The following is a 17,500-nucleotide window of genomic DNA, read 5'->3' on the forward strand; positions in this document are numbered from 1 at the left end:
GGTGAAGATGTCGTGTTAACAGTGTGATAATAATGCTGTTGGACTTGAATCATTCCCTGCGTTCCAATCCCCATACTTCCCTACTATTTAGTATGCCAGAAAAACATTTAAGATGTCCCAATACATGCACGTCAATTGTAGTAGGCCTATGCTGAAAATACATAAATGCCCCACTAACTCCAATAGCATTTTGGAGAATTCCTCTTTATTCTTGACATTTCTCAACATAATGAAAAAAAATCTTCCTTATCTGATTTTATTTTTCTCTCCTCTGGCCCTAAAACTCTTCTGTACTTTAGTATTAAGTGTAGTCAAAAAAAATAATAAAGTGATTTGGAACACAGGGAATGCTTTTGTGTGTGTTTCAATTGATTGGTAATAAGGTGATAATGTATATATATATATTTTTTAACCTTTATTTATACAGGTAAATCCCATTGAGACCGGAGACTCTTTTACAAGGGAGACCTGTTTTCCTTTCCCACGTTACCATTCACACACACATTCATTCACCGATAGCAGCAGGCTAACTATCGACATTCACACGAGGCAAGGTGGGTGAAGTGTCTTGCCCAAGGACACAACAACTATGACACAGATGGCAGGGCGGGGATCGAACCTCCAACCCTTTGATCATCAGCCGACCCGCTCTACCACCTGAGCCACAGTCGCCCCATATTGTGTTAATAATGGTATTGAGGTGAAGATGTTTGACTTGATTCATTGTGTGTGTTTCAGCCCGGGCTCTGTACTCCTACCAGGCCCAGAGTGCAGAGGAGCTGTCCTTCCAGGAGGGGGCGCTAATACACCTCATACGCTGCCGACACGGAGAGGTGTGTGTGCTTCCCTTACTGTGTGTGTGTGTGTGTGTGTGTGTGTGTGTGTGTGTGTGTGTGTGTGTGTGTGTGTGTGTGTGTGTGTGTGTGTGTGTGTGTGTGTGTGTGTGTGTGTGTGTGCTTCCCTTACTGTGTGTGTGTGTGTGTGTGTGTGTGTGTGTGTGTGTGTGTGTGTGTGTGTGTGTGTGTGTGTGTCTGTGCTTCCTTTACTTTTTTTTTTTTTTTTTTTTTAAAGACTCGGATACCGCAGTTGTTTTTATGAAACTAGCCGTTTTTTGCTTTCATCATCGTATTATTATTTATTTTTTTCTTCCTGTATTCCTTCTGTGAAAAACAAAACATTTTATTATTGAATCAGGTTGTTTTAAAGAAAAGCCCAAAGCCCAAATATAATATTTAAAAAAAATAAAAAAATTATTTAAATGTTTTGCATTGCAGGTGGACGACGGTTTCTGGGAGGGAGAGCTGAACGGACGCGTCGGTGTTTTCCCGTCGCTGGTTGTTCAGTTGGTCCATGAAGAAGAGGAGGAGGAGGAGGACGAGATGGAGGTGAAGAATTAGTTTATTTTAATTTTAATTTTAATTTTAATTTTAATTTTAATTTTAATTTTAATTTTAATTTTAATTTTAATTTTAATTTTAATTTTAATTTTATATTTTTTATTTTTTATTTTTATGAAGAATATGAGGAAGAGGAGGAGGATATAAGAGATAGAGGACTTTTTTAATTTTTTTTATTCTTTATTCACAAATTCACAACAGTATGAAAAGAGAAGCACAAATAAAACATGAAAATAGGGAAGAGGTGACAATGGATAGTGAGTCTATGATTCCTAAACGGGTCGTTCTCTGCATGTCATTCCCCTCTCTATCTGTCTGTCTGTCTGTCTGTCTGTCTGTCTGTCTGTCTGTCTGTCCTCTTCACAGCAGACCCGGGTTAGAATCCAGCCCGGGTCGTTCTCTGCATGTCATTCCCCTCTCTGTCTGTCTGTCTGTCTGTCTGTCTGTCTGTCTGTCTGTCTGTCCTCTTCACAGCAGACCCGGGTTAGAATCCAGCCCGGGTCGTTCTCTGCATGTCATTCCCCTCTCTGACACATTTCATCTCTGTCTCAACACACTGTCTAATAAAAGCAAAGAAAATGCCCAAAAAAATTATCTTATACTTTTTTCTTTTTTTCCCTTGCAGCCTCTTTCATCATCAACCCCTCCAATCCCAATTCCTTCTAACCCCGGCCGTAGTTCAGCTCTCAGTGCCACTACGCCCCCTAGCTGTGTGGAGGATAAACAACAGGTCTTTTCTCCAAGGCTGGCAGACGACACAACAAATGGTGAGTGAGTTTTTGTCTCTTTATCGGCCTTTATCATTTGTAACGGTGCCATTGCTGGGGTCCAGAAAACTGGGAAGTCCAAATTATCTGACATCCTACTCTGCGAATACAGTGGAATGCTGCTCATAGTCAAATTTACCACTGGTTAAAACTGTGAAATCTAATCCGACTTGGAATCAGTTTTATGGGGGTGTAGTGATGAAGTGAGTCTCAGTCCTCTTCACAGCAGACCCGGGTTAGAATCCAGCCCGGGTCGTTCTCTGCATGTCATTCCCCTCTCCATCTGTCTGTCTGTCTGTCTGTCTGTCTGTCTGTCCTCTTCACAGCAGACCCGGGTTAGAATCCAGCCCGGGTCGTTCTCTGCATGTCATTCCCCTCTCTGTCTGTCTGTCTGTCTGTCTGTCTGTCTGTCTGTCCTCTTCACAGCAGACCCGGGTTAGAATCCAGCCCTGGTCGTTCTCTGCATGTCATTCCCCTCTCTGACACATTTCATCTCTGTCTTTACACACTGTCTAATAAAGTATCTAAAAAAAAAATCATAAATGTAAACCATCAACTAAATTAAAGGCAATGTAAAGTGTATTTGCCTGTATTGAATCATTGACTAACATTTGTCTCTTTCTTCCCCATCAGAAGCTGAAGGCAGCAGCAGCATTTCTCCAGATTTTTCCAGCGCCCGAATCAGACCGGTATGTGACTATTTTATTTGTTTTCATGACTATATTCATGAGAAAAACAACCTTTAACAACAAATTAAGACGATTGGCAAAGCAGGCTGTTAGTTGTTTATTTAGATTTTTCTTTTGTTTGTGTGTTCGCTTCTTCAGTTGTGTGTTTGTGTTCTTTTAAAAGAAATATCCAAATATGAAGGATGAAAAAAATAAAAATTAATAATCAAAATCTCTGTTGTTTTTAGTGTCGAGCGCCTCCTCCTCCTCCGAAGCCTTCAGCTCAACTTTGAGACAAAACACCGGAATCACAGGATCTCATCAGCTGTCACCACCAAAATGATTAAAACGGCATTTAACTGTTAACGTTTAGTGTTTTATTGGCATTTTTTTAGGTTTTATTATTCATAATAAGACATATTACAGCAGGTATTACAGTTGTTCTTCATCTTATATAAATACATTTAAATTCTGCACATTATTGTGAAAACTTGGAGCTCGTAAAAATATTTTTTCTTACAGTGCTTACCTTTTGGAAGAGATTTGTGGAGTTTTTATTTTTTCATTTTATTTTATTTTATTAAAGATCATTTTTTGGCATTTTCAAGCTTTTATTAGACAGTACAGAGTTGAAATGTGGAGACAGAGAGAGAGAGAGAGAGAGAGAGAGAGAGGGGGGATGACCTGCAGTAAAGGTCCACAGGTCGGATTCGAACCCGCGACCACTGCAACAAAGGCCGGAGCCAATATGGTACGCGCTGCGCTCTATCCACTACACCACCGGAGTTTGACGAGACTGAAAAACTGTAAATCTTTTTCAGAAAAATCCTATTAACTTATACTTAACAACTGCTAATAATTTGTGAAAAATGTATCAATGTTTAGTGTTGTTCCTATGTTAGCTATATATATATATGCAGGTTAAAAAGAAAGCGGCACAGTATGTAAATGCATAAAACAGTAAGAAATACTTCATTCCTAACTACGTAGATAAATATTTAACACTATGTCATGAATAAATATTTCTTTGTAAATGTCTGTGTCTTTTAATGAGTGGCTAACAACTCTGTTTGAAAAAAACACCTCAAGACATTAAAGCTCCCATATTATACACTTTTCGGTTCTATTATACACCATGTTATATGGTCTTAGTGGTCCCTAATACGTTTTTCTTCAATTGTTTGCTGAAAAAAACTTTCAGATAATTTATTGTACTATGCTGATGTTCAGATAATCTCACAATGGCCTATTTTTTAAAAAGAGCTGCAGCTCCCCTCGTAAATATAGGGGAAGGTGGGGTGATTTGTGCGTTTTGGAAGTTGCAAAACCCCTTGTTTCTAGAAAACCGTGGAAGAAATTGGAAATGTGACCACATATTTAAGAAGAGCCATCCATTTGACTCATCCTGTAAAGAAGGGAGACACAAGGAATAAGATATAAGCACATTTAAGCTCAAAAAACTGTGTTTTGCCTTTCAAAGTAAAATTTCCATGATCAAGGTTTTTTGATTATTGTGTCTGAACAATTATAGACACGTTTGAAAACATTTGACACATGTTTTAGTGCTTTGGTATGCTACACTTTGAGTCTATATAGTTAGCACAATGTCAACCCTAAATTGCTGCATCATGCCTATTATCCAAAATTCTGGGGATGGGGTGATTTGTGCGCAAGGGCCTGGGTGAGTTATAAGTAAGTAAGTAAGTAAAATGTATTTATAAAAGCACATTTATGACAGTTTGCACTGTCCAAAGTGCTGTACATAGTGCATTCAGTAGGTAAACAATGAAGGTACAATAACAATAACCAAAATAAAAGACGTAAAGCCCATACATCCACATAAACACAGATAGTAGTGCAGAGGTAAGATAGTTAATGGGGAGGAAACACCAAAGTGTACATATGGGTTTTGAGCCTTGATTTAAAGGCAGAAATGTAGGGGGAATCACATTTGTCAGGTGGCAGTTGGTTCCACAAGCACGGAGCAACTAGTGCAAAGTACATTTCTGAGAGTTGTGCCAGTGGCATGGCTGTATACGCTGGTCACCAAAAGAAAGTGATTGTCTACAGTAGCTCAGAAGAGAGTGACATCTCAATTCCACTTAACGACACCACTGATGAGAGTTCAGATGGCCAGAAAGATGATGATGGTGACTTTGTCATTGTGACACAATGACGCACAAATCACCCCACGTAGTGGGGTGATTTGTGCGTCAAGACAACTTTTTTTCCGAAAGCTATATTTCTTAAACAGTTTATTCCAGATCCAAAGTTTTTATTGCCAGGGATGCACAACATCCTGAAATATATGTACATATTTGAGTTGGAGACATAACTGTCAAGGCCTCACTTTAAAATCACTTTGAGTAAAAAGTTGCACAAATCACCCCACCTTCCCCTACAATCTTTGAGCTGCCCCCACCCCCTGTCCGGAAGCGAAGCCAGATACGCCTCGCCCTCTGTCTGTTTGTAAACAATGATGACGTATAGCCTGTTAGCACAGTTAGGTTTAGCCTACCCATGAGAAGAACCAAGTCTAGTGCTAGTATGAATGACATTCATTAGTTTGACACAAAGTAGTTCCCGCCCGTTCTCATACCTGTACAGGTGTGGAGGGAGGGAACAGGTGAATAGTTTGATAAGGAGCGGCTCACTGCGGTTAAGAGCAGGAGGAAGACTGAAGGGTTTACGGGCTTTACTGCATTCCATAAAGATTAGTTTGATGTCAGAGACAGGGTGTGTCATCTACAACACACAGTGTGAATGTTTAAGCAAAGTTAAAAGTTTTAAGGCGAGACAAAGCAGGAGAATAGAGTAATATTTTTTTTTTATAAAGATTTTTTTTTTGGCATTTTCAAGCTTTATTAGATAGCACAGAGTTGAAATGGGGAGACAGAGAGAGAGGGGGGATGACATGCAGTAAAGGTCCACAGGTCTGATTTGAACCCACGACCACTGCAACAAAGGCACTCTGAGGCAGAGCCTTAGCTATCAGATTGGACCTTTCAACAGGTAAGCATGAAGCCTCCATGTGGATGATGTCATCAGGAACACATTATCCACAAACAGCAGTGATGAGATCTTCAGCACTCCAAACTGCAACCCCCGCCCCACCACAGCAACGCCGCAAATATTCTTTTCATTATTATCACAAACTTGCACATATATCAAAGCTCTGGATCTCCCACCCTCACCTATGGTCATGAAGGCTGGGTCATGACAGAAAGACCTAGATCGCAGGTACATGTGGCTAAAATGGGTTTTCTCAGGGGGGTGGCTGGCATGTCCCTTAGAGATAAGGTGATGAGCGCAGTCATTTGTGAGGATCTTGGGGCCAGTTGAGGTGGTTCAGGCATCTGGTAAGGATGCCCCCTGAGCGCCACAATGACCTGTCAACACCTCAGGATCCCCCAGTAAGAGCTGGTCAATGTGGCCCGGGAAAGAGAAGTCTGCGGTCCCCTGCTAGATCTGTTACCCCCGTACCATGTCGCCAGAAAAGCGTAAGAAGGATTAATACAAATCAATATATTGGATAAAGTGAAAATCTTTATTTCATTATTTGCAAGATATTAGTGTCCAAGGTTTTTACAGAAACAATTTTGAACACAGCTTTTTATTTTATAAATCAAAAGAAACACTATGTACAGTTCTTTAAAATTAATTTTTAACATGTTTTTAAGAATATAATATACCATTAATAAGACAATTAACGACATATGAACAAAATCGTATTAAAAACAAAACTAACGTGGAGATAATGTCTGTTATCGGGGCGGCAGTGGCGAAGTGGGTAGGGAGTCTGCCTCTGGAGTGCAGGGTCGGAGGTTCGATTCCCCGCCTACCCACATGTCGAAGTGTCCCTGGCCAAGACACTGAACCCCAAATTGCTCCCGATGGTTCAGACAGCGCCTTGCTTGGCAGCTACTGCCATCGGTGTTTGAGTGTATGTATAAAAAATGTGTATTGTGAAGCGCCTTGTGACCCTGGTCTGTGAAGGGCGCTATATAAATAAAGCTTACTTACTTACTTACTTATAGGTTGTACAGGAGAAGTATAAAGATGCAAACAGACAAGTTTTAGATTATTTCATTTTACTGAACTCAGCAGTGGCATCATGTAAAAGCCCGTAAATTTCAACTCCAGCATAGAGCAGCTGCAGACTATTTGATTTTACAGAACTCAGCAGTATAGAATATCAGAACTCCAGCATAGAGCGGCTGAGTGAATGTGGTCAGGTGTCTGTGGAGGAGAGTCATGATCTTGGTTTCAGAGACGCTGTAGAAGGACAGAACACCTGCACTGTGATCCAGGTACACTCCTATTCTGTGGGACTTGGGACCATAGAGAGGAGTTTCGACTTTGTTGTACACAAAGTTATGATTGTTTTTGTCACAAACTAATGCCCAAGATTTGTCATTGTATCCAAATAAACTTTCATGCCCTACTCTGCTGATATTCTTGTATGCGACTGCTACACGAACTCCATCTCTCCACTCCACCTCCCAGTAACAGCACCCAGTCAGACCCTCTTTACTCAGGACCTGATTAAACATATAGAACCTGTCTGTGTAACTAGAACAAGACTGTTGACGCATGCTGCTGCATGTTGCTTTCCTGTTCCCATCAGATAATAACAGATGTTCGTATGCTGTGTTCAGATCCAATGTGATTTCACGTGAGTATCTTAAGAAGTCAGCTCTGGTCTTGGGCTCTGGTTGAGGCAGTGAAACATCCACATCAGTCTTTACCGGTGAGATGTTTGTCCATGTCTCTCTCAGGACGTCCTGTAGCTTCTCTCTGGCTTCTGACACAGCCGCTGTCACGTCCTCAAAGTATCTCAGAGGACGGATGTTGATGCTGGATGTAGATTCACTGAGTGCAGACAGTGAGCGGTAGTCGTGTAGAAACTGGTAGTGATCCTCTGTGAGTGAAATTTTATTTGCCAGCGCCTAGTGGCAGGTCTCGGAATGCCAGGCTAACATCCTTCAGCAATAACCTTCAGAATAGTGCTGAGAATTATTATGGAAAGTTTAGTTAATGTAAGTGCTTTGAGATGATGGCCGTTAAAGATTGTAAAGGAGAAATATACAGACACAAACAGACCTGAATGTACATTTTGGACCTTTGATTTACATGAAACAAGACATGCCATGGGAGCTAAATAAACAACATTTCTAAATTGGCCAGTGCAAGCGAAAACATTGTCTCACCTTAAACGTCCTCAGACTATTTCATTTTAATTAACTCAGCAGAGGCTCCACTACTCCAGTGAATCCGAAGTCCAGCATAGAGCGGCTGAGTGAATGTGGTCTGGACTCTGTGGAGGAGAGTCATGATCTTGGTTCTAGAGACGCTGTAGAAGGACAGAACACCTGCACTGTGATCCAGGTACACTCCTATTCTGGAGGACTGAGGACCTGAGACGGGAGTACTGACACTGTTGTATGAAAAGACAGACAAGTTTCTCTCACAATTTAACGCCCAAGATTTGTCATTATATCCAAATAAACTTTCCTCGCCTGCTCTGCTGATGTTCTTGTATGCGACTGCGAAACAAATTCCATTCCCTCTCCAATCCACCTCCAAGTAACAACATCCAGTCAGACTCTCTGTACTCAGGACCTGAATACAATGAGTGAATCTGTCTGTGTGACAAGAATAAGACTGTTCTTCGCTCATGACTGTTGCTTTCCTGTTCCCCTTAGATAATAACAGCAATGTGCTTGCTGTGTTTGGATCCATTGTGATTTCATGTGAATATTTTAAGAAGTCAGCTCTGGTCTTGGGCTCTGGTTGTGGCAGTGAAACATCCACTTGAGTCTCTGTCAGTGAGATGTTTGTCCATCTCCCTCTCAGTCTGCTGCGCCGTCTCTCTGCTCCACTGCTGCTGTCCACTGTTGGAACCTGTGCATCTCTGTATTGTGACTCCAGCATGTTGATCACGGAGGTGTGTGTTGATGACGGATTTTGGCTCTCAGTGGAAAACCGTGAGACATTGCGCTTGGTGTCCGTGGGATTCCGGGGTAACCGTGAGATGTTTGTCCCTGTCTCTCTCAGGACGTCCTGTAGCTTCTCTCTGGCTTCTGACACAGCCGCTGTCACGTCCTCAAAGTATCTCAGAGGACGGATGTTGATGCTGGATGTAGATTCACTGAGTGCAGACAGTGAGCGGTAGTCGTGTAGAAACTGGTTGTGATCCTCTGTGTGTGACAGCGTCTTCAGCTCAGCGTCTCTCCTCTTCAGCTCAGCGATCTCCTGCTCCAGCTTCTCCTGAAGATCTCTGACTCGACTCACTTCAGCTTGCTGTTTGGATCTGAGCTGCTGCTTCACATCAGAGCTTGTTTTCTGGATGAGACGGATCAGCTCGGCGAAGGTCTTCTCACTGTGCTCCACTGCTTTATCAGCAGAGCCGTTGATAGCCTCCACCTCCTGTTGAAGAACCTTCACATCTTTCTCTACGTCTGTGATTCTCTGCTGGATGTTTAGTCGACTCCCCTCCAGCTCTTTCTGCCTCTCAGTGCGTTCTGCTGCAGCTGACACTGTGTCGTGGCCTTTGTGTTCGTCCATTGAACACAGAATACAGATACACTGCTGATCAGTACGGCAGAAAATCTTCATCACCTCATCATGACGAGAGCAGAGGTTCTCCTGGAGCTTCTCGGAGGGCTCCACCAGCTTGTGTTTCTTAAATGTAGGTGAATCATAATGAGGCTGGAGGTGTTTCTCACAGTAAGAGGCCAGACACACCAGACAGGACTTGAGGGCTTTCAGTTTTCTCCCAGTGCAGAAATCACAGGCCACATGTTCAGGTCCGGCATAGCAGTGATCAGCAGGAGCAGCTTGGAGTCCAGTCTTCTTCAGTTTCTCCACTAACTCTGATAACATGGTGTTTATCACCAACTCAGGCCTCTGGACAAAGACCTTCCTGCACTGAGGGCAGCTGTAGATGTGTCTCTCTCTCTGTGTGTCCCAGTGGGTTCTAATACAGTCCATACAGTAGTTGTGTCCACAGTTAAGAGCCACCGGATCCTTCAGTAGATCCAGACAGATCGAACAAGAGATGATATCCCGGTCCAGTTGAATTCCTTGTTGAGCCATTTTATCTCTCAGTGTAAAACAGTTTTAATTCCTCTGAGCAGAAACGATCTCTGTGCCTCAAACAAAGACAAATCTCTTCTCCGTCTGTTCCTGTCGACCGACTGAACTGAATGACGTTGATTAGTTTCTGCGTTTGACACAAAGCTGTTTACTGTGACTCACTCCAGGATGTTAACCTTCGTCCTCATACCTGTACAGGTGTGGAGGGAGGGAACAGGTGAATAGTTTAAAGGTGCGGCTCACTGCGTTTGAGAGCAGGAGGAAGACTGAAGGGTTTACTGCATTCTACAAAGATTAGTTTTTTTACTGCAAGTATATCAGATAACACCCTGTGTGTGTGTGTGTGTGTGTGTGTGTGTGTGTGTGTGTGTGTGTGTGTGTGTGTGTGTGTGTGTGTTCTACAGCGCCTCACCTTTCATGTCTTCAGTCAGTTTGATTTTACCAATCTCAGCAGTGTTTCCATGTGAAGGCCAGTCAAACAAGAGATGGTTTCACGGTCCAGTTGAATTCCTTATTGCGCCATTTCAACTCTCAGTGTAAAAGTATGTTAAATTCCTCTGAACAGAAACAATCTCTGTGCCTCAAATGAAGACAAATCTCTTCTCCGTCTGTTCTTGTCGACCGACTGAACTGAATGACGTTGATACTGTGACTCACTCCAGGATGTTCACGCCCATCTCTGAACTGAATGAAGTTGATTCGTTTGACACAAAGTAGTTCACGCCCGTCCTCATACCTGTACAGGTGTGGAGGGAGGGAACAGGTGAATAGTTTGATAAGGAGCGGCTCACTGTGTGTGTGTGTGTGTGTGTGTGTGTGTGTGTGTGTGTGTGTGTGTGTGTGTGTGTGTGTGTGTGTGTGTGTGTGTGTGTGTGTGTGTGTGTGTGTGTGTGTGTGTGTGTGTGTGAAAGGCACTTGCTACTCACCACGAGGACCGGTTCTGCGAGGTCTATATTTAGCCCTGGCTGCCATTGTTATGATCTGACTCATTGTCTCTACTGTGGCATTGCTCTGTCCCTAAGCACTAGTTGGTGATTTACACAGTTCTCTTTGGGTTTTCTTTTGGGCACTAACAGCAAACAAAAAGAAAACAAAAAAATAATTTTCAAAACTTTTTTTATGACATTTTCATAAAATTCCATAACATTATTTTAAGCTGGGATGGAGGATTTGGGGAGAAAATGGCAGTTGGGATAGAGATTCGAATTCGCTTCACTTGTTCTCTTTGGTCCCTCCCTGACACGCTCTACACCAGGGGTGTCCAAACTACGGCCCGCGGGCCAACTGCGGCCCGCGGCCCGCTTTTTATTGGCCCGCGGCCGATTTTAAGAATATAATGTAATATGGCCCTTTAAAAAAAAAAAAAAAAAAAATTTTTTTTTTTTTTTTTTTTTGCATTTCTTAGTTAACCCACTAGTGCAGGGGTGTCAAACACTGATTGATTGGCCTGTGGCACATTTTAAAAATATAATGTAATATGACGCTTTTAATTTTTAAATAATTTAAATGCACTCATTATATTACAGAGAAATATGTCCCATAAAAGAAAAAGAGCCCATCCCAGAGGACCCTGCATAATATTTTATTTTAAATTAATATTATTATGGAAAATCTATGTCCTTCTCCAATAGCTTCTAATTCATCTGACACAGTGTCTCCATTTTTTTTTCATACAAAATTAATACTTAAAACTTAATTTCCCTCTCAAAGTGCACCAGATTCATGCATTTCACTTTAAAAACGTAAAAAAATCTCCCGGGGGGGCATACCCCCGGACCCCCCTAGGAGGGTCGAGACCTCGGCTGGATACTATTTTCACCCTGCTGGATATTGGACGCAAAGGCAGAAAACACTGGATGTATCATTGGCATATAAGCAAGAGGGGAAATGTGTCTGTTTAATGTGCAAGGAAAGTGTTACCGTGAAGAAGGATTACAATTTACGAAGACACTATGAAACTAAACATCAGAGCAGCTACATGTCCTGATAAATGTGTTATTTTTGCAAAGTGGCCCGGCCCTTCGTAGATTTTTCTGTATGTGGCCCTCAGTGAAAAAAGTTTGGACACCCCTGCTCTACACCAACAAAGTCGTGCCAAAGTGAATGGACAGTCCCAACAGCCAATAAGAACGGTGAATCAGAGCCTCGCTCTGATTGGTCAAAGTGTACAGCTCATGTTAACTTTGACCAATCAGAAATCATATACCCCAGCTTTAAGTAGCAAAAAGTAGGTCGGCCTGTTTCGCAATCATATGGCTCAAAAATGAATCTTTTAATTTCTCTCTAATAAGCCATGTGTTATATTTGTCGTTCCAACGCCATTCATTAATAAACATGCACTGCCTAGGCATTATTCTGAATATCTGTGTATAAGAAAAATTATATGCATATATACATTACATTTATATTTTCTAATTGCAAAAATGAGACTATGACACAATAATCACACACTCACACAGGTTTGAAAAGCATAGTTCTGTAATTTTTATTTCATTGGAGTAAATTATGATACATTTGCATATTTACATGTGTGTATATAACGCTGTACTGTACATATATAGTCCAGGCCCTGCTCGAACAAGATGAATACATTAAATATGATTCGATCAATCGCTTTTATGATCAGATCTGAAAGGTTTTGTTATGTAGTGCTCACAGAAGATCAATGAATAATTTTTTACATTTCATCAGTTTCGAGTCACTCAGTAGCAGCTGATTTTTTGCTTTTATAACAAACTATTTTCCTCTACAACACACAGAAGCAAAATAGTGACCAAACTGTACTTATTATAACTGGTCCCATATAAGTAAAAAACCCAAACCCAAAATATCTGCACGAAACTATATGGAAGACATTGATTGTTATTGATTCATTTTGGTTTTTGAGACCCTTTAAGAATTGTCCTGCATGATTTAATAGTAATGTAAAAAAAAAAGTGAATCTTTATCTTTGAGGCTACGGAGTTCAGCATGGCAGCGTATTGGGGCCCCTGATGTAAAGACAAAAAAATCCATATATCTAAAAAACCCAAATTCAACAAATCTTCTAACTATGTAATTATTTTTTCAATGTTTTTTCAATGTTAGTTGCATGATAGTAAGCATTTGAAAATAGTTATGCATATTGTACAATCCAAATTTAAGATCATTAAAGTTTGATCAACTTTGCAGAAATTTGATTTAGATGAAGCGAAATTAAGTTTTATAATATTTATGTATGAAGAAAAAAATTAAAATCCGATTTTTTTTAACATACCCAACTATGATATCATCTGGATTTTTACTATTTTATTTAACAAGTTTCCAGAGGCTTTAATACGAATGTAAAGTGTTTGTCTTTGTTTTGTGGATATGGAGTTCTGCATGGCAACGTATTGGAGCCCCTAATAAAAAGAAAAAAATCTTAAGACTTAAAAAAGAGGAGGAAATATTTTAGAAAAAGGTTGCACTCTCATAAGGGGAAAGTTGTCAAATAAAGTCCTGGAATGAATGTAAATGCTCTTATGATAATACGATGAATTTCTTCTTGTGATGACTATACTTTGCTATACTATTTTTCAGAGTTTCTTTCTAATTAATGTACAACTTTTATCTATAACTTTAATGTCAAACATTTTGAGTTTTTTTCTTGCAGAATATCGAACTTAAAGCTGGGGTGGAGTATTTGGGGAGAAAATAGCAGTTGGGATAGAGATTCGAATCCAAATACCTCACCCGCTCCACTTGTTCTCTTTGGTCCCTCCCCTATGGTCCCTCCCTGACACGCTCTACATACTAACAACATCGGTGCCAAAGTGAATGGACAGTCCCAACAGCTAATAAGAATGGAGAATCGGAGCCACGCTCTGATTGGTCAAAGCGTACCGCTCATGTTCACTTTGACCAATCAGAAATCATATACCCAAGCTTTAATTTCTGAAACTTAAACTCGTTCGCCAGCCTCGTTTGTAAATTTATTTTCTTTAATTTATTTTTTTCAAAGTGGCCCTAATACGCCGTAGCACCAATGCCTGTAAAAGTCGAACAAAACATTCAGAAATCTAAAACACAAAAGCTTAGCAATGATATAAAGTAAATGTGATTTTTTGTGTAAGCGTTAAACATGCAACATCCATTGAATCAACCTTTAAATGTAGCAGCGAAAGATGATTTTACATAAGTCAACCAGCCAGTCCAGTCCTGCTGCTGTGGTTAAATGATTGAAGGTGTTTTCATAAGTTCTTGAATTGAATATTATTACTATATTTCCTTTCCGATAGTCCGCTGTGTGGTGACACTCTCCACTTCTTTCCTTGGATTTCCAGAGGACAGTTTCCGATATGAGACCCCACTAGGGCTTGCCCCGAATTACTCAAATACAGCTTCGGGAAAAAATTAAGAGACCTCTCAAAATTTTCAGTCTCTTGTATTTAACTCTTTAGAGGCAAATGTTTGAGTAAAATGAACATTTTGAATTGATAATATAAACTACTGACAACATTTCTACCTAATTCACAATAAAAATATTGTCATTTAGAGCATTTTCAATAAGCAATGTAGACATTAGGATTTAAGAAAAATCCAGACTGGTCTCTTCATTATTTCCGGGGCTGTATTTAAATATTAGTTGGTACGGTTAGCACTCGAGGCTCAATGCAGTATTTGGAAGCTAGCAAAGATCTTTAGGACAGCAGGCTCTTGTGTCGTAAAAACACTTACGCTTTTGTCCAAAGGAGGCGCTAGACACAAATCTACAAACACTGAAAGTTCCTCATAGCTACTGTAACATTTGGATTACATTTTTATTTATTTTTTAACTGTGTTTTTATCAATTTTTGTGTTTTTTTAACGGGAATTGGAATACTTTTTCGTGAAAAACCAATGAGTATTTGAAGCCTGTATAATGTTTTTTTCGGGACTGCCCTTGAGTCCTCCATCTTCTACAAATCCCTCCTACAACTTCTCATCTTCATCTTCCGTCACTTTGCAGTCCTTAATGTCTTCCATCTCCACCATATCATCCTTCTCTTGGCTCACCACTGGGGGGCCAACCTCTGCTGCGGAAGCCTCCACACTTTGATTTCCAGGTACCTCCCCTCCCTGACCAACTGTTGGACTAATCGCGACTTCTTTTTCCGATTTCCCAAGTTCGGTAGTCCCTTCTTTCTGGTCTTTTATTGCATTAGTAGCAGAAGATTCCACATCATCTATCATGGTGACCACAGAAAACTCTCGCTTGCTGTCCGGGCTGGCTTTCACGATTGTTACGTTAGTTATCCTGCCTCCTATTGGGGAAGACGGGGACATCGGACTTGAAGGCGACACTTGCAAACTGTCTCTAGAAAGCTGATCAGTTGGGGAGGAAAAGGCCAACCCTTTAAAATCTCCCTCCATCGGTGAAATTTTAGCGGTTTTAAGAATCCCAACCGGTTTTATTTCAGTCTTTGCCTCTGGGGCTCTTATTCTGGCTACTTCTGGCTCTGGTTCCTTTGGAGTTAACGGGCTTGAAATCATAATATCGCCTTTGTTTGCGGACGATACTGACGTGACACTTTCCGACTTCAACGCCAGACGAGGGGAATTTCCGAAGGAGGGTATTTGATCGGGGGTTTGCGGGGAAAGTCGCATGGTGTCGAGTTTGGGACTTCTGAGTTGTAATGGACTTCTTCCAAAGGCTGGGGATGGCGATGGATTGAGAGATTGACTAGCCACCGCTCGGCCTGATGGGAGTTTGGGGCTAGGAGTGAGTGCCAGGGAATTTCTTGAACTAAGTCTGGGGCTAGGTGTGAGGGATACATCCGATTTTTCCGCAGCATCCGATGGGGTGTATCTTGAACCTATCTTGGGGCTTGGTGTGATCGCTATTCCAGGTGAGGTGGGACTTTTTAACAAAGACACCGAAGATGGTGTTTTGATTGAGTGGAAGGATTGAGGGGATGAACCTAAGCTTATTAACGCTAGGTCAGCACCACCAAAACCTGGTTGATGCAGATCGGGAGTTCCGGGAGGGGTTTGGGTAACTGGGCAAGGTGTGGTGGAATAGGATTCGGATTGAGTAGTCGGGGTAAAACCTGGAATGGATCCATGGATTGGAGCGATCGGTGTAGAGGTTTGTAGTGGCCCTGGATCGTAAGCGTCCAACCTATCTTCTAGTTTTGCTTTCTCTCTGGATGTGGCAGGAGATGGAATCGGAAGAGAATTCGGCACGGAAGAAGTTGCTGTGCTCACAACGGCGGAAGGTTTCGTAAGATTTGTGCGAGATTTCGGACTCGGTGAATCCTTGGGAACACCTCTTGAGTCTTGGTCCTTACTTTGGGAAGACGTAGCATTTCCAGAACCTTGCGTTTGCTTTTTCGTGGGCTCTACTTCAAGTTTAATACTCGGTTTAGCATCACTTTCAACAACGTCTTCTGCTTGCAACATTTCCTCAATCACTACAGGTTGCTTATGAATAGCGAATCGGACTCCTGCTCCACCGTCCCTTCCTGTACCTTCTTTCACTTTAATTCCACTAGGGTCGCTGCCCCTCCTAAGCCCAAATATGGTGAGACTTTTCCTGCGTTTGCCGGGATTCGGTGGGACCCCGTTTGTGTTCTCAGAAGGCGGTTTAACGTCCTTGAACATGCTTCTGAGGTTGTAACCGCCCTCCTTGCGTTCCCCCTCGCTGTCCTGGGATACGTCCAGCTGGTCCCCTGAACCGGCCATTTGGTTTGGACCTCCGCGGAGCTTCTTATCAGCGTGGGTGACACGGAACCTGAAAGAGAATAATAATAAAGTCAGGAGGGAATACTTTAGTTACTCTATCCCCAGTATGCTAGTGGTGTCACGTGTGTGTGTGTGTGTGGGGGGGGGGGGGGGGGGGTGGAGGGAAAGGGGCGGGAGGTTATGTCTGTATGTCTGTCTGTCTGTCTGGCTGTCTGTCTGTGTGTGTGTTTGTGTGTGTGTCTATCTATCTATCTATCTATCTATCTATCTATCTATCTATCTATCTATCTATCTATCTATCTATCTATCTATCCGTCTATCTGTCTATCTGTCTGTCTCTCTCTCTCTGTCTCTCTCTGTGGTCTATTCCTGTGTTGTTACCTGCCCACAGCGAACACAGTCTGCTCCCCTGGTCGTAGTTTGGATCGCGGCGTGCGGCTCTGTCTCCGGCCCTTCTTGGACCGACCCTGGGCACACAGGTGGCAGGAGCCGGGCTCTGTGCCGCTGTGCACTGTGTGGTGGTGGGGAGGGATGCCACCAATAGACTCCTTACGCAACCTAAACATCAACAATGTCATTTGTTAGTATTGTAAAAAATATTATTTTTTAAAGGTGCCTTTTGTGTTCATAGAAAAAGTTTTAGAACTTTAAAATATTTCTGAATCAGTCTAATTTTTCCTCTGATGATCATAAATTACATGTAACAGCAAACGAGACCATCAGTGCAAAGAAAACTATTTTATATAGTTTTTCTTAATGCCTTTGTCATGGGTATATACGCTCACCCAGGAACAACAGCTGGCGTAGTAAAAACACTACCGCTTTTGTCCAAAGGGGGGCGCTAGAACACAAACTGAAAGGTCCTCAGAGCACCTTTAATTATTAA

At 41.7% G+C, this 17,500-nt stretch overlaps 3 protein-coding genes across 11 annotated transcripts in view; 1 reads left to right on the forward strand and 2 right to left on the reverse strand.

The window, feature by feature from the left end:
- LOC307256521 (F-BAR and double SH3 domains protein 1-like) overlaps positions 1-3,216 on the forward strand; it is a gene marked incomplete at its 5' end in the record, with an annotated part of 18,929 nt that extends 15,713 nt beyond the window's left edge. Inside the window, 5 exons of the mRNA XM_080035526.1 lie at positions 739-833; positions 1,275-1,385; positions 2,023-2,164; positions 2,798-2,853; positions 3,081-3,216. Coding sequence (XP_079891652.1) covers positions 739-833; positions 1,275-1,385; positions 2,023-2,164; positions 2,798-2,853; positions 3,081-3,125 — 449 coding nt within the window. The 3' untranslated portion in view covers positions 3,126-3,216. The remainder of the gene's footprint in view (positions 1-738; positions 834-1,274; positions 1,386-2,022; positions 2,165-2,797; positions 2,854-3,080) is intronic.
- LOC307256516 (scavenger receptor cysteine-rich domain-containing protein DMBT1-like) overlaps positions 1-17,500 on the reverse strand; it is a 394,296-nt gene that overhangs the window by 71,542 nt on the left and 305,254 nt on the right. The gene's annotated exons all lie outside the window — the stretch shown is intronic.
- On the reverse strand, positions 6,589-9,930 carry LOC307256524 (tripartite motif-containing protein 16-like; the record flags this gene model as incomplete). Its single annotated transcript, XM_080035529.1, has 2 exons — positions 6,589-7,704; positions 8,975-9,930. The coding sequence occupies 2 exons, from the start codon at positions 9,928-9,930 to the stop codon at positions 6,993-6,995; spliced, it is 1,668 nt and encodes a 555-aa protein (XP_079891655.1). The 3' UTR covers positions 6,589-6,992.

The sequence above is a fragment of the Ammodytes marinus genome, assembly GCF_949987685.1.
Source record: "Ammodytes marinus genome assembly, chromosome: 10".
Classification (NCBI taxonomy): Eukaryota; Metazoa; Chordata; class Actinopteri; order Uranoscopiformes; family Ammodytidae; genus Ammodytes; species Ammodytes marinus.